This window comes from Babylonia areolata, chromosome 19 (assembly GCF_041734735.1).
Source record: "Babylonia areolata isolate BAREFJ2019XMU chromosome 19, ASM4173473v1, whole genome shotgun sequence".
In the NCBI taxonomy this organism is placed as follows: Eukaryota; Metazoa; Mollusca; class Gastropoda; order Neogastropoda; family Buccinidae; genus Babylonia; species Babylonia areolata.
The window spans coordinates 31,502,463-31,526,748 of record NC_134894.1 but is presented as its reverse complement, the minus strand read 5'-3'; the positions used below and the strand labels follow the sequence as shown (position 1 = coordinate 31,526,748).

Below are 24,286 nucleotides of genomic sequence, written 5' to 3'. Positions count from 1 at the left end.
TCTCTGTCTCTCTGTCTCTGTCTGTCTGTCTGTCTGTCTGTCTCTCTCTCTCTGTCTCCTCCCCCCCCAACCTCTCTCTCTCCCTTGCTCTTTCTCTATCTGTCTATTATTTTTGTTTGTTTGCTGGGAAGGACTAGTCACTATGTACGGGGCGGGACTGTTAGCTGGCTGGTTCTAGTCACTGTCATTTTAGTTGGAGACGACGGGAAATAACTGTGCTCGTCTCGGCAGTCCCTTCTCGCCTCCCCGCCTCTCTCTTGTTTTGTCCGTCTCACGTCCATGCCCCTCCAACACCACTGTTATTTGACAGAGATCTATAAAAGTAGTGCGTGTGGTTGTTTGTGTGCTTGGAATTGCGCGCGTTTGTGTGTGTGTGTGAGTGTCCTGCCGCATACACACACACACACACACACACACACATTACACACACACTGCAATACACACACACATATTATGTGTGTGTGTGTGTGCGTGTGTGTGTGTGTGTGTGTGTGTGTGTGTGTGTGTGAGAGAGAGAGAGAGAGAGAGAGAGAGAGAGAGAGAGAGAGTCTGCACGATACCAGTTTACGTGCGCGTGCAAGCACATATCTATATATGCGTGTACGTGGTCGTTGCGCACGCATCGACCCATTGATCAACACTCTTTCCGAGTACATTGCAGTTGGTGTGTAAACTCCACAGCAAACGGTCGCATGTGTTGTGTAAACCCTCCCTTCTGTTTCATGCCCTCTCTCCCTCCCGGCCCTTTCTCTGTCCCCCCCCCCCCCCCCCCCCCCGCCCCCTTCCCCTCTGTGTCTGTCTATCTCTGTCTCTCACTGTCCTTCCCTCCCTCCCTCTCTCTTTACCTCCTTCCCCCCCTTTCTCCCCCCCCCCCAACCCCCACCTCTCTCTCCCCCGTCTCTCTTTCACCTCATTCTTTCATCTGCACCTCACTACTACCCATTTATTCCTCCGAAAAATATAGAAATTCATGTAGGTGACTGTGTAAATCTACATCAGCGTTCATATTGAGGACGATGATGCACGAGATAACAGCCGCTTCTACCGTAAATAGTTCATACAATTCCTGGAAGTTGATCTGGTGTGTGTGTGTGTGTGGAGACATTTCGGTGTTCAGTTGCTCCATGTGGACTGCCGGCGTTGAGATAATTTCACGGTAGACAATCCCTTATGTGTGTGTGTGTGTGTGTGTGTGTGTGTGTGTGTGTGTGTTGGTGGTCGTGATGAGCGGCAAGGGAATAACGTCACTGCAATGGTGCCGATGGTGGGGCATCAGCATTAAAACAGGAAAAAAAGAAAAGAAAAGAAATAAAAGATATTTGATTTGTCAAACAATCGTAGATTTTAAGTTGTGATTTCCTTTTATTGCTCACAGGTCCATTCAGTTCCGTTACACAAATTCACTGTTAATTGGTTATCTGTTAAAAAAACAAACAAACAAAAAACAAAAACATTTGGGGCACAGTACTAATTTGAACAATTTGAAGAATCTCATGAGTGCTACTGTGCTAGGCGCTGCGGCATATCACCTTCCGTTTTCTTGTACCATTTTCATAAACACTTGACAAAATGCTTCAGGACGTGTTGTCGACACGTACCTGACCTTGTTCACCCTGACCCCACCTGACCTTCACACCGACTTGACCTTGTCACCTTGACCCTGCTTGAAGTTCGCGTCGTGCACGAGGCAAACTTGGATTGAAGGACCCCATTGGAACTTATTACTCTCTCTGTTTGCCCTCCACTCGTGAGATGATAGTTCACGACACGCGCATGGCACTTGAAGCGCTGTGTGAACACTTGGCCCATTGTTTGCTTTGTGATCACACTGAACACAGTGGAAACTGTCGCTGGCTGAGGCCTTTTGGAATGCTGTGAGATCACACTTGCTCACAGGCTTGACAACAACAACAACAACAACATAAGAGGAAGTCATCCGTCGCGAGATATATAAGTACCCCGAGTTTGCTTTCGGTCCGTCTCTGGATCTTATCATTCTCTCTCTCTCTCTCTCTCTCTCTCTCTCTGTGTGTGTGTGTGTGTGTCTGTGTCTGTGTGCCTCTGTGTGTGTGTCTCGCTCTCACATAATCAGTCTATCATCACTTTATTGCCCTCATAAAAAACACAAGGGAAAAAAATAAATTGCGACAAGATAACATGCGATATTGCAATAGTACGATAGTAAAGAAATAGAATTACGGTTTACATTCATAAAATTGTAAACGTATAGCACATTCGGAGTGTACACGGGAACATAATATATAATGAAGCCACAATATAAGTTGTTTCTTTCTCACATACTCTCCATCCTTGTCCTCCCCTACCTCCAATCGTCCTGTGCTCTCCCCCTCTCTCATTTAGCCACGCCCACCCCTCGGGCCCCTGCCCAACAAAATCCACATGAGATCTTCAACACAGTGATTTATTTATTTGTGTTATTATTATTATTATTATTATTATTATTATTATTATTATTATTATTTCTTAAGAGAGGGAGAGAGTTTCTACAGGTCAGTTTGGAAAGACTTAGGCAAGAGGGTGGGTGTGCGGATCGTTCGCTTCATGATGGTAATTATTACATGTTATTGTTACGGCAGCATCATTTCAGAAGCGGTATGTTTAGCAGATTTTTTGTTGTTGCTCTGTCCATTCCTGAATGCCTCTACTCGTCTGTCTCGCCCCCTTCTCTCTCTCTCTCTCTCTCTCTCTCTCTCTCTGTCCTCCCTCTCTTCCCATTCTTCCTCACCCCCCCCCCCCCCCCCCGCAGCACCCCTCCCACGCCCCCCAAGGGAAGGCAGGTGAATGGAAGATTGGAGGTTTGGGGTGGGTGGGAGGGGGGGTATGTTATCGTGTCCGCAGATCATCGGGTGACGGCCTATCTATTGGTCAGTGAGAAGTAAAGGCCACAGGTGAGGCTGACCACACTGCTGACCGTCCACCTGAGCCTGTGCTACACAGGGCACTTGAGGGGCCATGAAGCCTGAGAGAGTTCACATAAAATAAAAGGCTATTCCACGTTGTTCGACTGAATCTAGCTTCCATTAAATGATAGCTGTTCACCTAACATTAAAGGCCGTTCCACGTTGTTCGACTGAATCCAACTTCAGTTAAATAATAGCTGTTCACCTTACATTAAAGGTTGTTCCCCGCTCTTCGACTGAATCCAGCTTCAGTTGAATAATAGCTGTTCACCTAACATTAAATTTAAAGGCTGTTCCCCGCTCTTCAACTGAACCCAGCTTCAGTTGAACAATAGCTGTTCACCTAACATTAAAGGCTGTTCCACGTTGTTAGATTGAATCCAGCTTCAGTTGAATAATAGCTGTTCACCTAACACAAAAGGCTGTTCCACACTGTTCAACTGAATCCAGCTTCAGTTGAATAGTAGATGTTCACCTAGCATTAAAAGCTGTTCCTCGATGTTCGACTGAATCCAGCTTCAGTTAAATGATTGCTGTTCACCTAACATTAAAGGCTGTTCCACCTTGTTCAGCTGAATCCAGCTTCCGTTAAATGATAGCTGTTCACACAACATTAAAGGCTGTTCCCCGCTCTTCGACTGAATCCAGCTTCAGTTGAACAATAGTTGTTCACCTAACATTAAAGGCCGTTCCACGTTGTTAGATTGAATCCAGCTTCAGTTGAATAACAGCTGCTCACCTAACATTAAAGGCTGTTCCACTTTGTTCGACTGAATCCAGCTTCCGTTGAATAATAGCTGTTCACCCAACATTAAAGGCTGTTCCACTTTGTTCGACTGAATCCAGCTTCCGTTGAATAATAGCTGTTCACCCAACATTAAAGGCTGTTCCACTTTGTTCGACTGAATCCAGCTTCCGTTGAATAATAGCTGTTCACCCAACATTAAAAGCTGTTCCACTTTCTTCGACTGAATCCAGCTTCCGTTGAATAAGAGCTCCGGCTCGCTCTTGTATAGCGCTTGAACGAGTTGTTCAAAGTGGTGAACGTGCTGCACTTTGTAACGAGTCAGTCGAAAACGCGGAGTAGCAGTACTGCCACCTCAGTAACCAGGGAAGCCCCTTTTTGTTCAAACAAATCTTTATTCAGAAAACATGTTACACATGTATGTACACATAGACAGCGGAGCAACAACAAGCTAAGGGAATCCCCTTCAGCTTCCTTCCTTACAAGCTTGGTTTTATTGTTGTTGTTGTTGTTGCTGTTGTTGTTTTCGTTAATAAAGATCGCAAAACTATCTAGGATTGGATTTCATTCAAATGTGTCATGAATCCGGCTGTGAAAATCTCTGCATGGATGTGTAGAATTTTTCTGTGATGGAAATATTACCCCTGACTGAAGCAAACAACGTGTTCCATAGCGATTGATGTTCTGTGGTCAGGTTCCATCAGGACTGATATGTATCAAGTTCTTTCCTGCCTTGGTGGTTCGGCCACTTGCCTGTAGTGTGTGTGATCACAGAAATATGATACTTTTTTTTTCAACCCAGAAACACACACACACACACATACGCACGCACGCACACACACACACACACACACACACACACACACAGACACACACACACACACACACACACACACACACACACACACACACACACACACACTGGCTTATTCAGGAACCGGATCATTCAGGACTAGTTATTTCGTTGTCCCGCTTTCGGGGCCACTCGGTTACGACATCAACAGAAACGCTTCATTCAGTTTATTACCTGGAGAAACCGGATTTGCCTTCACACGATGTTCAGATGTATCGCTGCAGTCATCCCAGAACGAACGAATCATATATCATGGGGAACGTTTCCCTTCAGGGTACAACTCCCACCCCCCCCCCCGTCCCTTCCCCCCGCCCCCCCCTTCAACCCCCCAACAGACCAGACCCCTACCCCCATGAATGATAGCTGTTTACCTAATATTAAAGGCTGTTCCACACTGTTCGACTGAATCCAGCTTCAGTTGAATAATAGCTGTTCACCTAGCAGTAAAGGCCATGACATCCCCCTACCCCCAACACACCAGCCATGACATCACATCCAGTGGGTCTGAGGGCAACAGTTAGACCAAATCTCCAACGACCGGGATATAAAGTATAAGACGGTAAATAGCGGACAATTATTCGAGTAGAAAACTACTTGCTTCCATTCTGGTTAGATTCGGTAGCAAACGGTCGTGCATTCGGCAGCAGTGTTGTGTCGAACACTGTTGATGGTAACATCATCATATTTCCTTCGTATTCGAAGATGGGCATGGCTTCAGAAATCAGATGGAAGATCGGTATCTGTGGATCCGGAGGTGACTGATTAGGCCAATCCGAGCCTTGGTAACATAAACGCATATGTCAACGTTTATAAATGTGTATAGAGGACCGTAGAATTCTTTTTTTTTTCTTCCTGCAGAACACGCTTACAGTGAGATATGAATCATATTTTGATGTCATATTTTGAGTTGATTGACAACCTTTCAGGGGAAGCAGCATATGAGAAACGAGCACTGCACATAAAAGCAGTCAACAAAATCACAGCATGCAATGATCGGAGGTTCAAACGTCAAAAAATAAAAGAAAAAAATGAACCAAAAAAAAAAAGAAAAAAAAGAGGAAGAAAAGAAATGGAAATGGCTAAAACATACCCAATAATATACATTAAAACATGTTTTTAGTAGTGGTGGTGGTAGTAGTAGTGGTGATGGTGGTGTTTTAAATAAGACATCCCGTTGCGCGTAGAACTTTATCAATCTACATAATTATATATATATATATATATATATATACGCACACGCAAACAGCGCGTCAGTGCAAACACGCACGCACATGCAAGCAAACAGTGAAACACACTGACGCACCAAGGTGATCAACATACATGCATGTGCGCACACGTTTACACTCGAAGCAGGGGTATACATGTATCTGAGCCCGCGCTACAAGTATGCAATTATGCAACCACGCACCCATGTCGATCGATAATCTATGTAGCGCGAGAAGGGGGTGGGAGCAAAATTACTCAGTCTGGCTTCCCGACGAAGCGAATGTGATTATTGTCGTCCAGTTGGTGGGTGGCTTAATAGTGTTGAATCAGAACTGGACAAGCACAGCTGAATACGAGACCGTTACGTATTGACTCAGCTAGTAGTAGTGCGGGATCTCATGTGTGGCCTCCACCTAAAACATGTGAGATATTAGTGTCTATAACGGACGTTTATTTATAGGTTCGTGGTGTCTATGGCTGAAGTACTGACAGAACTGAACAAGCACAGCTGAACACGACACCGCAGTGACCCAGCAGTAATAGTACGGGATCTCATGTGTGGCCTCCAGCATAGTCACGTGAGATATTAGTGTCTGTCACGGACATATAATTATATTTATAGGTTCGTGGTGTCCATGACATAGACAGTGCCACTGAAATGACATGGAAGGTTAGGTATCCGAGAAAAAAGAAACACGAAAGTGCACTGAAAGTAACATGTATACATGTATAAATAAATATATATTTTCAACACCAGTGACGTGCGTGTGTGTATGATACACACACACACACACACACACACACATTTTATTTTATTTCGGGAGGGAGCCGGGGGGGGCTGAATAAATGCATTGTGGCCCGCTTTCATCCTACCGTCACACTCACAAAAACTAATGAATTTGTCCAGGAAATACAATGATTAAAAAGAGAGAGAGAGGAGAGAGAGAGGGTTTGTGCTTGTAAAGGCACCAGAGAGGTGTGTTCCATCAGCACAGGAATCAAGTTTCTTTCTGCTGTTATTTCAGTGACCGTCCCCCTGTTCCCCCTGAGCCCCACACATCAATAAATCGATCACAAATCAATCAGCGATCAGCGACAGCTGGAAACACACCTCAAACAAAGCAAACGCTGAACTTGCAGTAGTCGTCGATCCTCCGCTCCCACTAACACCCCCCACATCCCTCACACACACTCCTACCCCTTCGATCCCCCCCCCCCCACACACACACACACTTCCCCCGGCATCCTCCTCCACCCTCCACACACCTACTGTGTCAATAGATCTGCAGCAGGGTAAACCGGATTTGGGAACCTTGTGTGGACGTGTGAAGCCTGTGTACTTCATACATCACCATCTTGGTTGAGACCTGTGTATGCACATGTTGATACAACCAAGATATAGGCCGTGTGTGTGTGTGTGTGTGTGTGTGTGTGTGTGTGACAGAGAGAGAGAGAGAGAGTATGTATATAGGAGACTGTACAAGCACTCCTCCCTCCACCCCCACCCTCTCTCTCTCTCTCTCTCTCTGACCTAACGACATTCAAACGGCGAAATTTTGCATCGAATATGATTGTCATGTTTCCTGCTCAAAGCATTATAAGTTTACAGATAGTCCTAAAGCCTTATCTCGGAATATTTTGCTGTAGCTGCCGTTTCATGCATTATTATTATTATTTTTTTTTATGTTGTTTTGTTTTGTTTCTAACAAACATTTTCATGTCTAGGTCTCTATGTTGCATTATGTTGTTCATTTACCCATTTCGTAGAGACAATGGCGTAATGGACGAATTGATTACCTGTATCTGAAATCTCTGACCCAAGTTTCCATGAGAACTCATTTCGTGATGTCTGATCCCATCTACTGTTGTGTGACCACTACACTGACGAGGACAGGCGCCGATCCTGTGTGTATAACAAGGGAGGCTGTCATGTCACGTTAAGGGTGACAACCCTTTGGTATGGCAAGGCTAAAGAAGGGTGTGTGTGTGTGTGTCGGAGGTGGTGGGGGGGGGGGGGGGGGGGGTAAAGAGTATTGGGGAGTATTGGTTGTTGTCGGTTTGGGTTCGTGCTTTCGTTACTGAGCGACAGAATGTTATTGTACCGCATGCGTACGTGTGTGTCTGTGTGTGTGTATAGGGTGGGTGGGGTGGATAGGGTGGTTGTGTTTGAGTGTCAGTGTGTGTGTGCGTGTGCGCGCGCCTCAGTGTGTATGTATGCATATGTGCATGTGTGTGTGTGTATGTGCACGCGTGTGCGCGCATTGGTATCACTTCATTCATCTTATCACATCAATAGTACGCTTCATCTTATCACATCAACAGTACGCAACTCGTTATGATCTGAGCAGTCGACGCGTGCATGAACTGTCGCTCCACAGTAATGGACGAAGGGACTTAACCTCGAGCTGCTGAGCAATGTAGCAAGGCTTTAAGTTGTGTCCCTTTGTTGCAATTTAAAGTGTGAAGTCGGTGTGTCAAACTTCAGTTTCCAAAGCTCCGACTCCCATTTTACTTTTCCGTTGCCGCGCGGGGGGTTGTGGTTTGTTTACCTCATGGACAACCAATATTTATACAGTTATAAAACTCTTTTTTTTTTTTTTTTTTAGAATTATGTAGTGCAGTTGATTGCACAAATTTGGATGGTTAATAAAGTAATTTTCACCGAGACATGAGTGACAGACTGTATAGCTTGTATTCCAATGACTTAGCAAATATAAATGAATAAATGATTAAAAAAAACAAAAAAACAACAACTAAAAAACAAACAAACAAAAACAAAACAAAAACAAAACAAAAACAAACAAACAACAACAAAAAACCAACAAAAAACAAAACAAAACAAAACAAAACAAAACCCCAGTAAACCCGATTAAGGTTGCGCCGAATGGAATTGATAATATGTTTTCGGATTCGTCTGATTTGTAAGGTATAAATCATTTGGCAGCATTTTATTTTGTGTTCATGATATTTTTGTAACAAAACATTTTTGTTTGTGTCCATTATCTCGTGTTTTTTTAAAAGTTTATCTCTCTTTATGAGCGCCAGCTCTGAACACGACCCAGTATTATTATGATTGTTATTACTATCATTATTGTTGCTGTTTTTATTGTTATTGTTGTTGTTGTTGTACTATGATTAGTATGATTATTATTATTATGTTGAACACAGCTCCTCAACATGCGTATCTGAACTCGATACAATGGTATTATTATTATTATTATTATTAGTGTTATTATCATTATTGTTACTACTTCTCTCATCATGTTGTTGAAAACAGCTCTCAACATACGGATCCATTAATGATGATGGTGATGATGGTGATGCAGTACATGCATGTATCCTAAATTCTATTGTATCTGTGTTTGTGTATGATTTTCGATATTATGTTTGTACCTTTTCATGTATTATCCATCCCCACTCCCACCCCCATATTCCTTGTGACCCTGGTACACTTGGTAATAAAGACATATTCTATTCTATTATTATTGTTTACACAAGTAAGTCTATGTTTTAACCCGGTGTTCGGTTGTCTGTGTGTGTGTGTGTGTCTGTGTGTCCGTGGTAAACTTTAACATTGACATTTTCTCTGCAACTACTTTGTCAGTTGACACCAAATTTGGCATAAAAATAGGAAAAATTCAGTTCTTTCCAGTCATCTTGTTTAAAACAATATTGCGCCTATGGGATGGGCACAAAAAAAAAGAAAAAAAGAATGAAGCCTAATTATATGCAAACTACATTTACTGTTATATTTATATTTTTTGTATTCTCTAAACTTGGCACTTTGATCTGATATTCTGACCCAACAGCTAGAGCAGTCATTATTATAATTTTTTGTTCAAACAGGAACTTCTTTTGCTAAGCATGGAAGTTTTATTTATTTTGCAAACGTTTTGGTGCAGATAGTAAAAAAGGGAAATTACTCTGTAATGCTAGGGGAGTTATTTTGCTTTAAACTGATCTTTCTCATCTTAAACATTACATTTTGAAATTATACTCAATACATAAAAAGCTTGGATTTAAAAAAAAAAAGTGTATCACAAGTGAGTCTTGAAGGCCTTGCCTCTCTTGTTATTATTATTATTGTTGTTGTTTTTGTTGTTGTTATTATTATTATCATCATCATCATCACTCTCATCACCATGTTTGCTGTGTTGAACACGACCACAGCCCTCAACATGCGGATCCTGGGCCCGGACAACGTGGTGCTGCGGGAGGGCGGGGAGCTGACGCTAACGTGCAGTCTGGACAAGGGCCTGGCAGTCATCCTGGACTACACCTTCCACTGGGTGCACGTGCCGCAAACCGGTGGCAATACTGATGTCGTGCTGACCAACCAGGAGAGTATGACTCCCGATGCGCCCGACAACTATGGGGTGGACTTCAACTTCGTCGGCGAGAACACCAATGTCTCTCTGAAGATCAGCGATGGTAGGTTGTCGTTGTTAAAAAAAAAAAAAAAAAAAAAAAATGTGGAGGGTACGGGGTGTAGTTTGTGTGTGTGGGGGGGGGGGGGGGGGGAGGGGGAGGGGTGGGGGGGTAAGGGGGTGGATGTGAGGAGGGTTACGGTGATGTATGTGTATGGTTGGGTGGGCTTTGGGTGTGTGGATGTGAGGAGGTTTAGGGTTGTGTGTGTGTGTGTGTGTGTACATGTGGGGAGTGGGGTGGATGTGAAGAGAGTTGGGTGGTTGTGATGTGTGTGGGTGGGTGGTAGGTGGGTGGAGCGTGGTGTGGATGTGAGGAGGGTTAGGAGTGATGTGTGAGTGGGTGGAGGTGGGGTGGATGTGAGGAGGATTAGGGTGATGTGTGTGTATGTGATAGTGGGTGGGTGTGGTTGGGTGGGTGGGCATGGGGTCTGTGGATGTGAGGAGGGTTAGGGTTGTGTGTGTGAGTGCGTATACATGTGGGGGTGGGTGGGGAGGTGGGGGCGGATGTGAAGAGGGCTGGGTGGTTGTGATGTGTGTGTATGAGTGGGTGTGGCGTGGTGTGGATGTGATGAGGGATAGGAGTGATGTGTGTGTGTGTGTATGTATGTGTGTGAATGCTGCACACGGGACCTCGGTTTATCGTCTCATCTGAATGACTAGCGTCCAGACAACCATTCAAGTTCTAGTGGAGGGGGAAAAAATACTGGCGACTTTGGCGTGATTCGAACCAGTGCGAACAGATTCTCTCGCTTCCTAGGCGGACGCGTTACCTCTAGGCCATCACTCCACTTGTTGTTGGTTTGGTTGTTTTTTTTCAGAGGGGACTACATAACAAATGTGTTGTTGGTTGTGTGGGCAGCTGTGGCCTCCACTGACGGCCGCTACATCTGCAGGGCGATTCCCAGCAAACCGGACCTGGTACAGCTGGAGAAGGAAGTCACAGTGCTGGTGCCCAGTGAGTACACTTTTTTTTCCCCCTTGCGCGGAATGTTATATTTCTCCGCATTGAAATGTTACAAATATACACCACAAGGTGTTTTTGTTTAAAGAAAAGAGACGAAGAAGAAGAAGAAGAAGCCATACTAATAACATATCAATCAAACAACACATTTTACAAGTTTCATTACACTGAAGTACACAAGTCAGAATAATAGAAAAAAAATACAACATCATCGTGTGTATTGAGTACGCTGATTACAGTCTTTGGTCTTTCTTCAACAATCCACCACCCCTACCCTTCTCGCAGCCAGCCGAGATAGAGATAACACATGCATGTGTGTGTGTGTGTGTGTGTGTGTGTGTGTGTGAATGACACAGGAAACGATTGACAAGTGTCTGAAAGCAGTAGAACTCTGTCGGCAGGAGCCTGTTGTGCAAAGGACTCCGTGTTTGTAGTTGAACGCTTAAAGTTTGGTCTCTGACCGAAAATAAACGCTTGTTATTATTATGGTCATCAATGATAATAATACGAAGAAGAAGAGGGAAGAAAGAAAGAAGAAGAAGATGAAGAAGAATGATAATACTCTCGCCACGACAGCACGTTTAAAGTGTTGTTTAATGTTTGTTATCGGTTTATTCACCTGAATATATAGGCCAAGTAGCTTCGACCACTTCGCCTTCGACTGCCTGTCTTCTGTTCAGATCATTAAATGATTACAGATAACACTACAGTTCTCACACCTCAGAAGACACCAACGTTGAAAATCATGATTCTCTACGATGAAATAAAACAGTAAAACACCTAAACAAACAAACCAAAAAAAAAAAAAAAAAAAAAAAAGATTACATGATTCAGTTCACCCCGAAGACAGTCAAGATGCATGAAAACGGATATTTATGATATAAGCATATAATTGTGTGTGTGTGTGTGTGTGTGTGTGTGTGTGTGTGTATAAAATGTGTGTGTGTGTATATATATATATATATATATATATATATATATATATATATATATACAATGTGTGTGTGTGTGTGTGTACCATGCATCTTTTAATGAAAGAAATTATGTATACCATTCTCATGTTCTTGTTACCTTCATTACTCCTCTTTTTTTTCCTCTTTTTATGTTTTTTAATTTATTTATTTATTTACTTTTTTACTTATGCTTTTGGGTGATATGTACTTGTGCAAGTTTACATTATGCTTTTGGGTGATGTCAACAAATTGCTTCTTTCATTTTAGTTCCTTTGTAAGGCGATGGCTTCGTTTTGTTTTGTGGTTGGGGTGGGGGGGGGGGGGCGTTTGTTCCGTATTTTGTTCAGGCCACATGGACTGTCATAATCATGTGCTTAGGGTCGCAGGGTAAGCATAACTCATGAGGGTTCACATTATTGTTGTTGTTATTATGATCATCATCATCATCACCATCATCATCGTAATCACCATCACCATTATCATCAGCATCAGCATCGTTATCGCTACCATCACTGTTACCACCATCATCATTAGCATCACCCATCACCACCACCACGACAGCCTTTATCATCATCAAAAACCTATTGGCTTGCCATCACCGTCATCACCTTCATCATCACCACCACCACCACGATCATCATAATAATCCATCACTATCATCACCACCACCACCACCATCACCATCATCATCATCATCATCATAACCACTACCACAATCACATCATTACGATGAATAAAACACCATCACTACTACCACCACCACCATCAACATGATCACCACCATCAGCATCATCACCATCGTCACGATAATCCGTCACTATCACCACCACAATCGTCACTATCACCACCATCAATATCATCACCACCACCACCACAGTCACGATCATTACAATGAATCAAGACCCGCCAAGTTCGCTCCAAACTCTATCTTGCCCCCCTCCCCTCCCACACACACACCCACCACCCCTACCACCACCACCCCCGCCTCACCCACCACACCCCGTTTCCAGGCAACGTGGAGCAGGTGGTGCTGACGTTTGACGGGGAGGAGGTGGACGTGGAGAGCAAGGTGAGCGTGCAGCGGGAGGAAGGGCAGTACGGGGTCCGCTGCCGCGCCAAGGGTTCCAACCCCGGCCCGGCCCTCAGCCTCACTCTGGACGGACAGCCCCTGCAGACGGGCGAGCCCTTGGTAGAGCTGGACCCCTCTGCCACGGAGGCTGCCGGAGCTCGTCGCTTCAAGGCCTCCTTGTCGGTCGGGAAGCTGCAGCTGGCGGCGGCGCACAGCGGCAAGAGGATCGCGTGCGCGGCGACTGCCGGCTTCGTCGGGGCCTCTCCTTTAGTGGCCAGTCTGCCTCTGGAGGTCATCGCCTGTGAGTTGCCTGCGGGTTTTTTTTGTTTTTGTTTTGTTTTGTTGTTTTGCGTTCGTTTCTTTAGTCTGGATGTCTTTTCAGTGTGTGTGTGTGATGTCAGATGGGTACTGTTGTTGTGTGCGGCGTTTGTGTGTGGTCGTGGGGTGTGTTTCGTTTCTTTTTTTCTTTTCGGCTTGATTTACTTAACTTCGGAGGTGGTTGGGATGGCCACTCGCTCATGGACACACTCACATGCACCCCCAACACATACACATATGCACCCCCTACGCACGCACACACACACCCCACACACACACACACACACACACACACACACATACGCGCGCGCGCGCAGTGAGAGCGTTGCTTACCATATGGGCCTTTGGACCACACACACACACACTCGCTCATGGACACACTCACATGCACCCCCAACACATACACATATGCACCCCCTACGCACACACACACACACACACACACACACACACACACACACACGTTCACAACGCAACAAACACTATAAGTCACTGTAGCATAGTGTGTGTGTGTTTGCTGTGCAGTGGAGCCGGTGATCACGTGCTCGCAGAACGCCAGCGGTCGGCCCGGCGAGAAGTACATGCGTCTGACTTGCCGCGTCGGCCACGAGCGCGTGGAGGTGGACCACTACAGCTTCGAGATCGGCCACTCCGGGGAGATCGTGAGCGCCAAGAAGGACTCTCCCAACTACCACGTCATTGAAGTGAAGAAGGTATTGTATTTGGCCTGACTAAGCGCGTTGGGTTACGCTGCTGGTCAGGCATCTGCTTGGCAGATGTGGTTTAGCGTATATAGATTTGACCGAACGCAGTGACGCCTACTGATACTGCTACTTTTGTATAGGACTCTGACTCTCAGATCAGGAGGCAAGACTGCACTAGTCGACTCTTAGCACTGCAGCACTGGGGGCTAGTTGGCCTTTGGGAACCTTCCCAACGCCGACTGGCAAGAGAGGGGGGATGGATGTAACTTGGGCAAGACATTCTCCACTATAATCAAATTCTAGCCCAGATAACTAGTTAATTTGGGACATCAGTTAACTGCCTCCTCTGCTGTTCTGATGGTCATAGTCGGACATGACTGACTATCACACATGTGTTGTAGTGTTTTGTATCGTGTGGTGGGAGGGGCCGTAGCAGAAACGGGTTAGGCGTTGCCGGTTTGGACGTGTGGTCTGGGTGTTCACCTCATTACTGTTCAGGGTTCAAGCCCCCCTTTTCGGCATAATGTTGGCTCCTTGGGAGAGGGGAGGGGGGGGGGGCAATTTTACTCCGATTCTTCTAGGACCACCCAGATGTGAATGGGTATACCTGACTTCGGTTGTGGAAGGTTAAAAGAAGTGGCGGAGGGAGAGAGAGAGAGTAGTGGGGGTGAGGGGGGGGGCGGGAGGGGGGGAGGGGGGCCTTGCCTTTGTCCTCTGCAGAGCCCGAGACAGTGGTTAAGGGGGATTTCATTGCGCCGATGACCTTAAAGGGCTGTGTGGCCTTTTACTTAAATTCTGTGTGTGTGTGTGTGGTGTTGGATACCATTGCTTTGTATTATCCTGCATGCAGTTGTTTACCAACGACAATTTTTTCCGCTGAATTCGGACTGCTATTCCCCGGCGGAGATCAGAGCGTGTCACTGATCACAGTGCGACGCCGACTTTTTTTTGTTTGTTTGTTTGTTCTGTTCATTAGTGCACTTCTTTTGCTATTTATCAAGGCGGATTTTTTTTTCAGAGTTCTGTTGCCAGGCACAAAAACCCTTTTGTCGCCTTGGGTTCTCTGAACGTCTGCTAAGTGCATGCTGCACACAGGTCCAGGGTTTGTCGTCTTATCTGAAAGACTAGCGCCTCTTTCACCACTCAAGGTTTAGTGAAGGAATGGGGTGGTGTGTGTGTGGGGGGAGGGGGGGGGAGTAGAAAACCTGTCAGCCTGCTGTGTCTTTGAAAGTTGAAAACATTGCAAGACGACGATCTTTGATTTATCTCTCTTTTATCCCCAATTTCGTGTGTCTTAATATCTGTAGACGTTTTAAGTTTGGTGTGAAAATACCAGTGGTGTTACTGTACATTATCTATACCCCTGCCGGATCCTCCAGGCCCCTCAACAGGGGTCAGAGGATTACATGTTTATGATTTTTTATTCAAAACGTGGAGGGCATGACCCGGGCGGATTAGATATTCATGATAGCTGATTCAGAACGTGGAGGTATGACCCAGGTGGATTAAATATTCACGATTGTTGATTCAGAACGTGGAGGGTATGCCCTGAGCTGATTAAATATTCATGATTGTTGATTCAGGGTGTGGAAGGCATGACCCGGGCGGATTAGATATCCATGATTGTTGATTCAAAGCATGGAAATCATGACCTGTGCGGATTAAACATTCATGATTGTTAATTCAGGGTGTGGAGGGCATGACCCGGGCGGATTAAATATTCATGACTGTTAATTCAGGGCGTGGAGGGCATGACCCGGGCGGATTAAATATTCATGATTGTTGATTCAGAACGTGGAGGGTATGCCCCGAACCTATTAAAAAAAAAAAAAAAAAAAATCATGATTGTTGATTCAGAACGTGGAGGGCATGACCCAGTCGGATTAAATATTCATGATTGTTGATTCAGAACGTGGAGGGCATGACCCGGTCGGATTAAATATTCATGATTGTTGATTCAGAACATGGATGGTATGACCCAGGTGGATTAAATATTCACGATTGTTGATTCAGAACGTGGAGGGTATGCCCCGAGCCGATTAAATATTCATGATTGTTGATTCATGGTGTGGAAGGCATGACCCGGGCGGATTAAATATTCATGATTGTTGATTCAGAACGTGGAGGGCATGACCCGGGCGGATTAAATATCCATGAGTGTTGATTCAGAACGTGGAGGGCATGACCCGGGCGGATTAAATATCCATGAGTGTTGATTCAGAACGTGGAGGGCATGACCCGGGCGGATTAAATATCCATGATTGTTGATTCAGAGCATAGAAATCATGACCTGTGCAGATTAAACATTCATGATTGTTAATTCAGGGTGTGGTGGGCATGACCCGGGCGGATTAAATATTCATGACTGTTAATTTAGGGCGTGGAGGGCATGACCCGGGCGGATTAAATATTCATGATTGCTGATTCAGAACGTGGACGGCATGGCCCGGACGGACGACGTGACCTTGGTTCTGTATGAAGCCAAGGAGGAGCACTTTGGGTCCCACTTCTACCTGGACGTCTTCCTGCAGAACGGCCAGAAGTTCCGCCAGACTGCCAAGTTCACCAAACGTCAGTACTGCACAGGGGGGAAATGACCATGTTGATGTGACGATGGTGATGATGACGACAAAGGTGGTGGCGGTGATGGTGATGATGACAACGGTGGTGATGATGACAACGGTGGTGGTGATGGTATGATGTCGATGATGATGACACTGGTGGCGGTGATGTTAATGGTGATGACTGATGGTGGTATGATGGTAATGACGATGGTGGTGATGATGACAACGGTGTGGGCGGTGACAGTAATGATGACAACAGTGGTGGTGGTGATGTTGATCATGATGATGTTTCTGGTGGCGGTGATGATGATGATGATGGTAGTTACTGAGATGATGGTATGATAATAACGACGATAGTGGTGATGATTATGATGATGGTGATGATGACAACGGTGGTGGTGAGGGTATGTTGATGATGATGATGATGACACTGGTGGTGGCGGTGATTTTATGATGTCGATGATGATGACTGTGATGGTGGTATGATGTTGATGATGGTGGTAATGACAACAGTGTAGGCGGTGATGGTGATGATGTCAACAGTGGTGGTGGTGGTGATGATGGTATGATATCGATGATGATGACACTGCTGGCAGTGATGATGATGATGATGGTGATGACTGTGATGGTGGTACGGTGGGTAATAGTGATTGATAATGGTAATGTTGATGGTAGTGATAATTGTGGTGATGGTAATGATGACGATGGTGGTGGTGGTGGTGGTGATGATGATGGTGGTGATGATGACGATGGGGATGTTACGTTGATGATGGTGATGATGACAAAGGTGATGGTGGTGGTGGTTGTGATGACAGGGAAAAGGGCGCTGCTTTTGCATTTGTATTTGCATTTGTATGTGCATTTCTTTTTATCACAACAGATCCCACTGTGTGAAATTCGGGCTGCTCTCCACAGGGAGAGCGCGTCACTACACTACAGCGCCACCTTTTTTTTTTTGTATTTTTCCTGCGTGCTGTTTTATTTGTTTTTCCTATCGAAGTGGATTTTTCTACAGAATTTTGCCAGGAACAACCCTTTTTTTGCCGTGGGTTCCTTTACGTGCGCTAAGTGCATGCTGCACACGGGACCTCGGTTTATCGTCTCATCCGAATGACTAGCGCCCAGACCACCACTCAAGTTCTAGTGGAGGGGGAGAAAATATCGGCAGCTGAGCCGGGATTTGAACCAGCGCGCTCAGGTTCTCTCGCTTCCTAGGCGGACACGTTACCTCTAGGCCACCACTCCACGTGTGCTTGTTTGTAGTCATTATTCGTTTTCTGCGCTGTTTCATCTTTCGTCTTATCTTTTTCATCTTTAATTTCACACATTATTTTAGCAAGATTGTGCATGCGAGTGTGTGTGTGTGTGTGTGTGTGTGTTTTAAGGTGATTTTACATGTTTTGTAAGTACTTTGTTCAGGGTGTTTCCACAAGGAGAGATTAAAAAAAAAAGATGTTTTATTTTCCCCTCTCTGTTTTTTAGTATGCGAATTTTTGCACAGCCTTTCAGTGTGTTGCTCTTGCTTCAGGAACTACCCCCCCTTCCCCCCAAAAAAAATTAATACATATGAAACGTTGACATTGTTTTGCTGAAATCGAGGCGTGTCCACACATGAGAGGGACGGACTCTCTGGAGGGGTTCCCAGCCGTGATGTTCAGCACTGTGTTGCTGTGTTTTCAGGGGAATCCACAGGGGGAGCCTCCAGACCCGCCGCCTACATCCTCTGCCTGCTCCTGTCTGTCCTGGCGTGGAGTCTCTGAACCAACACGCCCTGATCCCAACACCCCCTACCCCCCCCCCACCCCCACTTCCATCCCCACCCCCTAACCCCTACCCCACTCCACCCCTGGTCCCAGATACACCCTTCACCCGCCCCCTCCCTTCCTCCTCCCCCATCCCCACCCCCCGCGCGCTCCCACACCACCTATCATCTCTATGAAAGCGACTGGGTCGTGTGTATGAAGAAGCTGCACCATCTGTGTTTCGGACCACTTGTGTGAAGACATTGGAAGATCTGTTTGTTTTATTGAATGCTGTGGGCCACCTTGTGAAGAGAAGTATATATATATAGACATTAGACGGTCTTTGCTAAGAAACAGTGCCTACCTGCTGAAAGAACCAGGCCCGAAAGGTGGAGAAAGGAAATCAATCTTGTGAACATCTTTGTACTGTCTTGGGGGAAACAAACATGGACGTCAAGAGAACAGTGTGGACAGTCTGCAAGGGAAAATGACTGGTCTGTACAGGAAACAATACTGACCATCTCATGGTCAGTGTAAGAGCAATTAGGACCAATCATCTGAGATCAATTTCGACCATCCGTGTGAGAGCAGTTTGCACCATCTGTTTAAGAACAATCTGGATCATCCGTGTAAGAATAGTTTGAACCAACATTATGAATGTTGTTGAACTGGTTTTTCTTCTTTCTCTTTTTTTTCCCCCTCCCTGATCAATTCACTATGGATGTGACTGAAACTGTCAGTACGTATGTATGCACCTGGCTGTAAGCCCTTGCGTTTTGGCAGCATAATTTTACCAATACGAATCAGTTGTGTTCAGTGGTGACAACCAGACTGGAGATACCAGCCTCATGTTATGGGTTCTCACTGTCATCTTGCCGAACCAGGTCCGATTCGTCACCGTCACTGGTCTCTTGAAGACTTTGACTCTGTCCTGTTTAGCCTACCCAGCCATTCCCGTTTCGCTTATTCACTCTCGCATCCTCTCAAACACATGCATGCTCGCGTGCGCGCGTGCACGCACACACACACACACACACACACACACACACACACACACACACACTCACACTCACACACACACATGTACGCATGTACACGCACAATCCATACGTGGATGAGTGTGAAAATAATGTTTGTGTATACATACCAATGCTTAGAGTGAGACAGGTCGCCAACAGAACAAAGAAGAGTTCGCACGAGACGTCAGCATAGGCGTTTGGCGAAGCTGACACCTCTGTAAGAAATAAGGTAGAGTTCTCTCTCATGGCATGTGAAGGGAGCATCATATTCGTTTGATTTGCAGACATGCTGCCATGCACATTCACACAAACTGAATAGAACTGGAGTGGATGCGTGTTTCATTTTATCATTGTTTCTTTTTTTCTTTTTTTTCTCTCTTATTTTTGCTTTTAGATAAAAGAGCAGCTGGTGTCTTTTCGAGCACGTAGGCCAGCTGGGATCACCTAATTTTTGAAAGGGGGGAATGGGCAAATTGGGAATAGGCGCATGGAAAATAGGCAAAACAGGAATAGGCGAATTTGGGTCTGCAGAGTACTCGGCCGTAACGGCGGGTCTTACTGAACACCTCATTCCATAACCCGCACAAGTTGGTTACTTCCTGTGTCTAGGACACGCCAGTTAATCAGCATGATCATGTCCCTCAGACGAACAGGAACTGTCAGCGGAGTTTTCTGATGTAGTAGGGGGAAAAAAAAGTCCCTCGGAAACATATTAGGTTTCTGAAAGCTGATGAGTAATTTGGAGGGAAAAAGAAAAAAAAAGATCACTCGGCGATGAATGCTTCGCGCTGTTTTCTTTCCTGAGGAAAGGTCACTGCTGCCATAAGCCTTTTACATGCAGCATATAACCAGTGACTGTGTTTCCTCTTTTACATTCCAAGGTACTGTACTAACGCGTGTTACCCTTGGTATATGCAAGGACTGAAGCAATAATTGGGAACACACTCCTTGTTTTTTTTTGTTTTTTGTTTTTATTCAAGATTTATTATTGTTACTTTTTTGTCCATGAGCTTTTTGCTAGATTTTTGTTTTTAGAATTTCTATGCTATTCAATACCAAAACTGTGTATCTTAGAGAAGGCATGCTAGAGAGAGTGAGAAAGAGAGAAACATTTGAGAAGAGATTTTGTTTTCTTGTTTTCACTCATTCCTTACTGAGCTGCGAATACTTTTCTGTGTTCCAGAGGAGATTAATACTGCACAAGTCGCATTGTGTTGGTTAGCTTCTTCTTCTTTTTTTTTTTTTTTTTTTTTTTTTTTTTACAGCTAACTGTATGCAATGATTTTATTGTTTTGTACTGTTCTGTAACTGAGGAGAGATAGAGGAAGGTGGGGGTAAGGGGGAGAGAATGTTTGACAATAGGGAGAGAAAATCGTGCCCATGTTGTTGATAGTTTGATATTCTGTGTGACCTAAATGGTTGTTTTGCTTGGAATGGTTTTTTTTTGTTTTTGTTTTTTTTATATATCTTTGTGAATCGTGTAACGAATGTCTGAATGTCTTGTTTGAACATTGTCACTTCTCTTTTTATTAATGATAAGAGGGAGAAACTCACCATTTTCACTTGATTGTCAACTGTGTAAAAGAATGTCTTCTTTGATTTTTGTTTGAGGTATGTCTGGACTGAACATTTTTAACTTCTTTGCGTGTGTGTATGTGTGTGTGTGTGTGTAAGAAAGAGAGTGATGAGTGTTTTTTTGTTTTAGGGAAGATGAAATACCACCAGTGCCAGATGTACCCCCTCCTTAACCCCACTTGCTTCCAAACATTTCCTACAGCTTGGTCCAAAAATAGAAGGTTATGCAAAGAGAGAGAGAGAGGTGTGTATCATAGGCAGGCTGTTTCAGTGGTTTGTACACCAGAAGCTGACAGGAATATATGGGCACTATGTTGCAATACTTTGCCCGGTATCTTCACCTCTTCGCCACCCTCTGGCTCAGGTATTATTGGGGTTTTTTTTCGTGTGTGTGTGTGTGTTTTTATATTGCAAAGTTAGGTGAACGTACTTGTTAGCATTGTAGAAGGAGTCCTCGTCATGGCAGCTGACACTATGTGACAGAGGAGGACCCTTGTTTGTAGACTAAGTACTTTGTCCTGGTCCGGCTCTGGCTGTTTGGGCAATGGACAGTGAATGTGCAGGGAACTTGGAGAGTGAAGAAGGGTGCCTGTGGCTTGCTCTCTCACCTCCCTGGACCCCTTCTCCCCCCCCGCCCCCCCCCCCGGTCTCTCTCTCTTTTCCCTCTCTCTCTTTCTGTCTGTTTTTGTCTCTCTGTTTCTCCCCATTCCCCTCTTCCGAGACACTAGGAATGCCTGTTGTCCACGTTGGCAACAATCTGGTTTCTGTATGTCTTTTTTTTGGGAGGGAGGTGGGTGGTTTGCATGGATCCACTAACATGAGGTTACGTGCGTACTCGTGTGATTGTATGTGGGCGTGTTAGTGTGTGTGTGTGTGTGTGTGTGTGTGTCGCCAATAACTATAACGTTTTCCCTTTTTGTATCTTTATCAGCTGATTGTTTGCTTTGCTGTAAGAGTGGCTGGGAGAAGGACACATGCTTCGATTAGGATCTGCACTTGGCTCACTACTGTCCTGCAGCCTGTGTTTCGGCTTGGTTTGTTTTCTTCTTCTCTTCCATGCTTTTTTTTTTCTTCGCCGCCATATTCTGAAAAGTTTCTTTAGAAAACCCACAAAGCAGAAATCATTAGTGTGTGTGGAGTAATAAATGTTTATCAATGTGTTGTTTTTTTCCCCCTGTGTCTTCAGGCGATACTTCCAACAGGCATTGTCAGAAGTGTTGAAATCCACAGTTATCTTGCGAAAAATCCTCCGCCTTATGTGTTTGTATTTTTTTTGCTTTCGGTTGATAAAGCAGGGGAAATTTCAGTATTAATGAAAAATCCATAATTTATGAGATATATATTTTTGGCTTAAAAAAAAAGAAGATATCCTCTCTTCGTCAACATTTGTTTGTGTGTTCAACTTAAAACCAAGTAGGTTGGTCAATGTTTTGTTTTCAGCTAACAATTTTTGTTTATAGCACATGGTTTTAAAAAGTTTTCGTTTTTTAAATTAATTTCACAGGCATCGTTAGTACTGGTCAAAATCGGAGGCTTGTGTCATGTGGTTTCGTTTTTTTTATAATCATAAATTTACTTTTAATCTGGCAGAAGTTATTCATTTTGAGCATGAGTTAACACGGTTGGTTTTTGATCCGTGGAATGCGGTTTGCATCAGACTCAGTTTCCTGTTTCCAAAGAATACAGAGGAGTGAAACGACAATGTGTCAGTGCACGTGGCTAAAACTTTTCCACTGTAAGGTTTTGGGTTTGAAGGAAGACCCTTTGATTGTAGCAATACCACTAAACTCGTCCCGGAATTCACGTAGCTGTTGTGTGTACACACGTAGCAGCCCCACATGTTGAAACAAGCCATGCACAAAGTGAAATCTCCCTATTACTTCGTTCGATTCCAATCTTTACTGCAATGGACTCTGCTTTTACCGTCATTACTGCATACACCTTTACACGAACCCTAGTTAGCAGCTGTACCATGTTGAGATTACCTGTAGTACCTTTTTGCATACCGGCTGCTTTTTTCTTTTCTTTTTTTTTCCGATGTCCTTTCAGTTATATACTCAAGGATTTTTACGTTTACTACTTTGATTTTTTTTTTTTTTTTTTTTAAGTGGGACGTGCGAATGAAAGTTGCAGAGTGTAATACATATGATAGACATATGCTTCCGATTTGATTCGACTCGCGAGACCCTCTCAGGCTGTAGTCGCTGCTATGTGTTTTTTTCTTTCTTTTACTCCTTTCAGTAACTACTGTTTTAGTTTTTGTGTGACATCACCTTGAGTGTCTGTCTGTAGCTTGAGTTCCCGTTCCATGTTTGGTTTCAGCTCGAGTGAGATGTTTTTGTTTTTGTGTCAGGTGCTTTCTTATTGTTTGAAAAAAAACAAAAAAACAGGAAGGAATAAAAGTGAAAATCCTTTTTTTTCCAATCCCTGAAGAGTGATTTTCACTTATATCTGTTTGCCTTTGTTTCATTGTTTCTTTCTCTGTCTCCCTCCCTTTTCTTCTCTCTGTCTGTGTTTCTCTTTCTCCCCGTTGAGCCTGTCTGTCTGAGGAAGATCTCTCTCTCTCTTTCCCTGGTCTCTAAGGAAGCTCTCTCTCTCTCTCTCTCTCGCTCGCTCGCTCTCTCTCTCTCTCAATTTCTGTCTTTGTCTGTCAGAGGAAGATACACATGGTGTGTGGGGTGGGAGTGGGGGTTTGGTAGGGGTGTAGCAATGGACACTGAAGAACAAAATTAATGGTAAAAAAAAGAGAAGAAATGCTACACAGAAGCAATCAAACGTATACGTTCGCCTTACATACCAGCACACACCACACACATTCAGAACACCAAAGAAGGGAACATTTGCACTGAAGAGAGACACATCAGCCTGAATACTGAAGAAGAGCACACTATACACATCGAAGACGGGAACATTTGCATTAAAGAAAACAAAGAGAAACACATTAGCCTGTAAACCGAAGAATGGCACACTATGCACCAAACAAGGGAACAAATTAGCCTGTATACTGAAGAAGGGATATAACATCTGCTGAATTATGGTCCATCATGTATGTGGTTGTGGTTTTGTCTGTATGTTGTGTACGTTTGTTAGAATGTGTGCCAGTGCAGTGTGTGTTTGTGTGTGTATCTGCTGTGTCTGTTTGTCTGTAGTGTATGTGTGTGTGTCTATCTATGGTGTGTGTGCCAGTGCGCGCGCGCGCGTGTGTGTGAGTGTGCACGTGCGCAGGTTC

The 24,286-nt window shown here is 44.5% G+C and overlaps 1 protein-coding gene across 1 annotated transcript in view; it reads left to right on the top strand.

The window, feature by feature from the left end:
• Positions 1-23,471, top strand: part of LOC143293629 (uncharacterized) — a 28,318-nt gene extending 4,847 nt beyond the window's left edge. Inside the window, exons 2-7 of the mRNA XM_076604717.1 lie at positions 9,896-10,156; positions 11,012-11,107; positions 13,077-13,436; positions 13,979-14,166; positions 16,587-16,728; positions 18,402-23,471. Of these exons, the coding sequence (XP_076460832.1) occupies positions 9,896-10,156; positions 11,012-11,107; positions 13,077-13,436; positions 13,979-14,166; positions 16,587-16,728; positions 18,402-18,481 (1,127 nt within the window). The 3' untranslated portion in view covers positions 18,482-23,471. The remainder of the gene's footprint in view (positions 1-9,895; positions 10,157-11,011; positions 11,108-13,076; positions 13,437-13,978; positions 14,167-16,586; positions 16,729-18,401) is intronic.
• Positions 23,472-24,286: the final 815 nt, after the last annotated feature.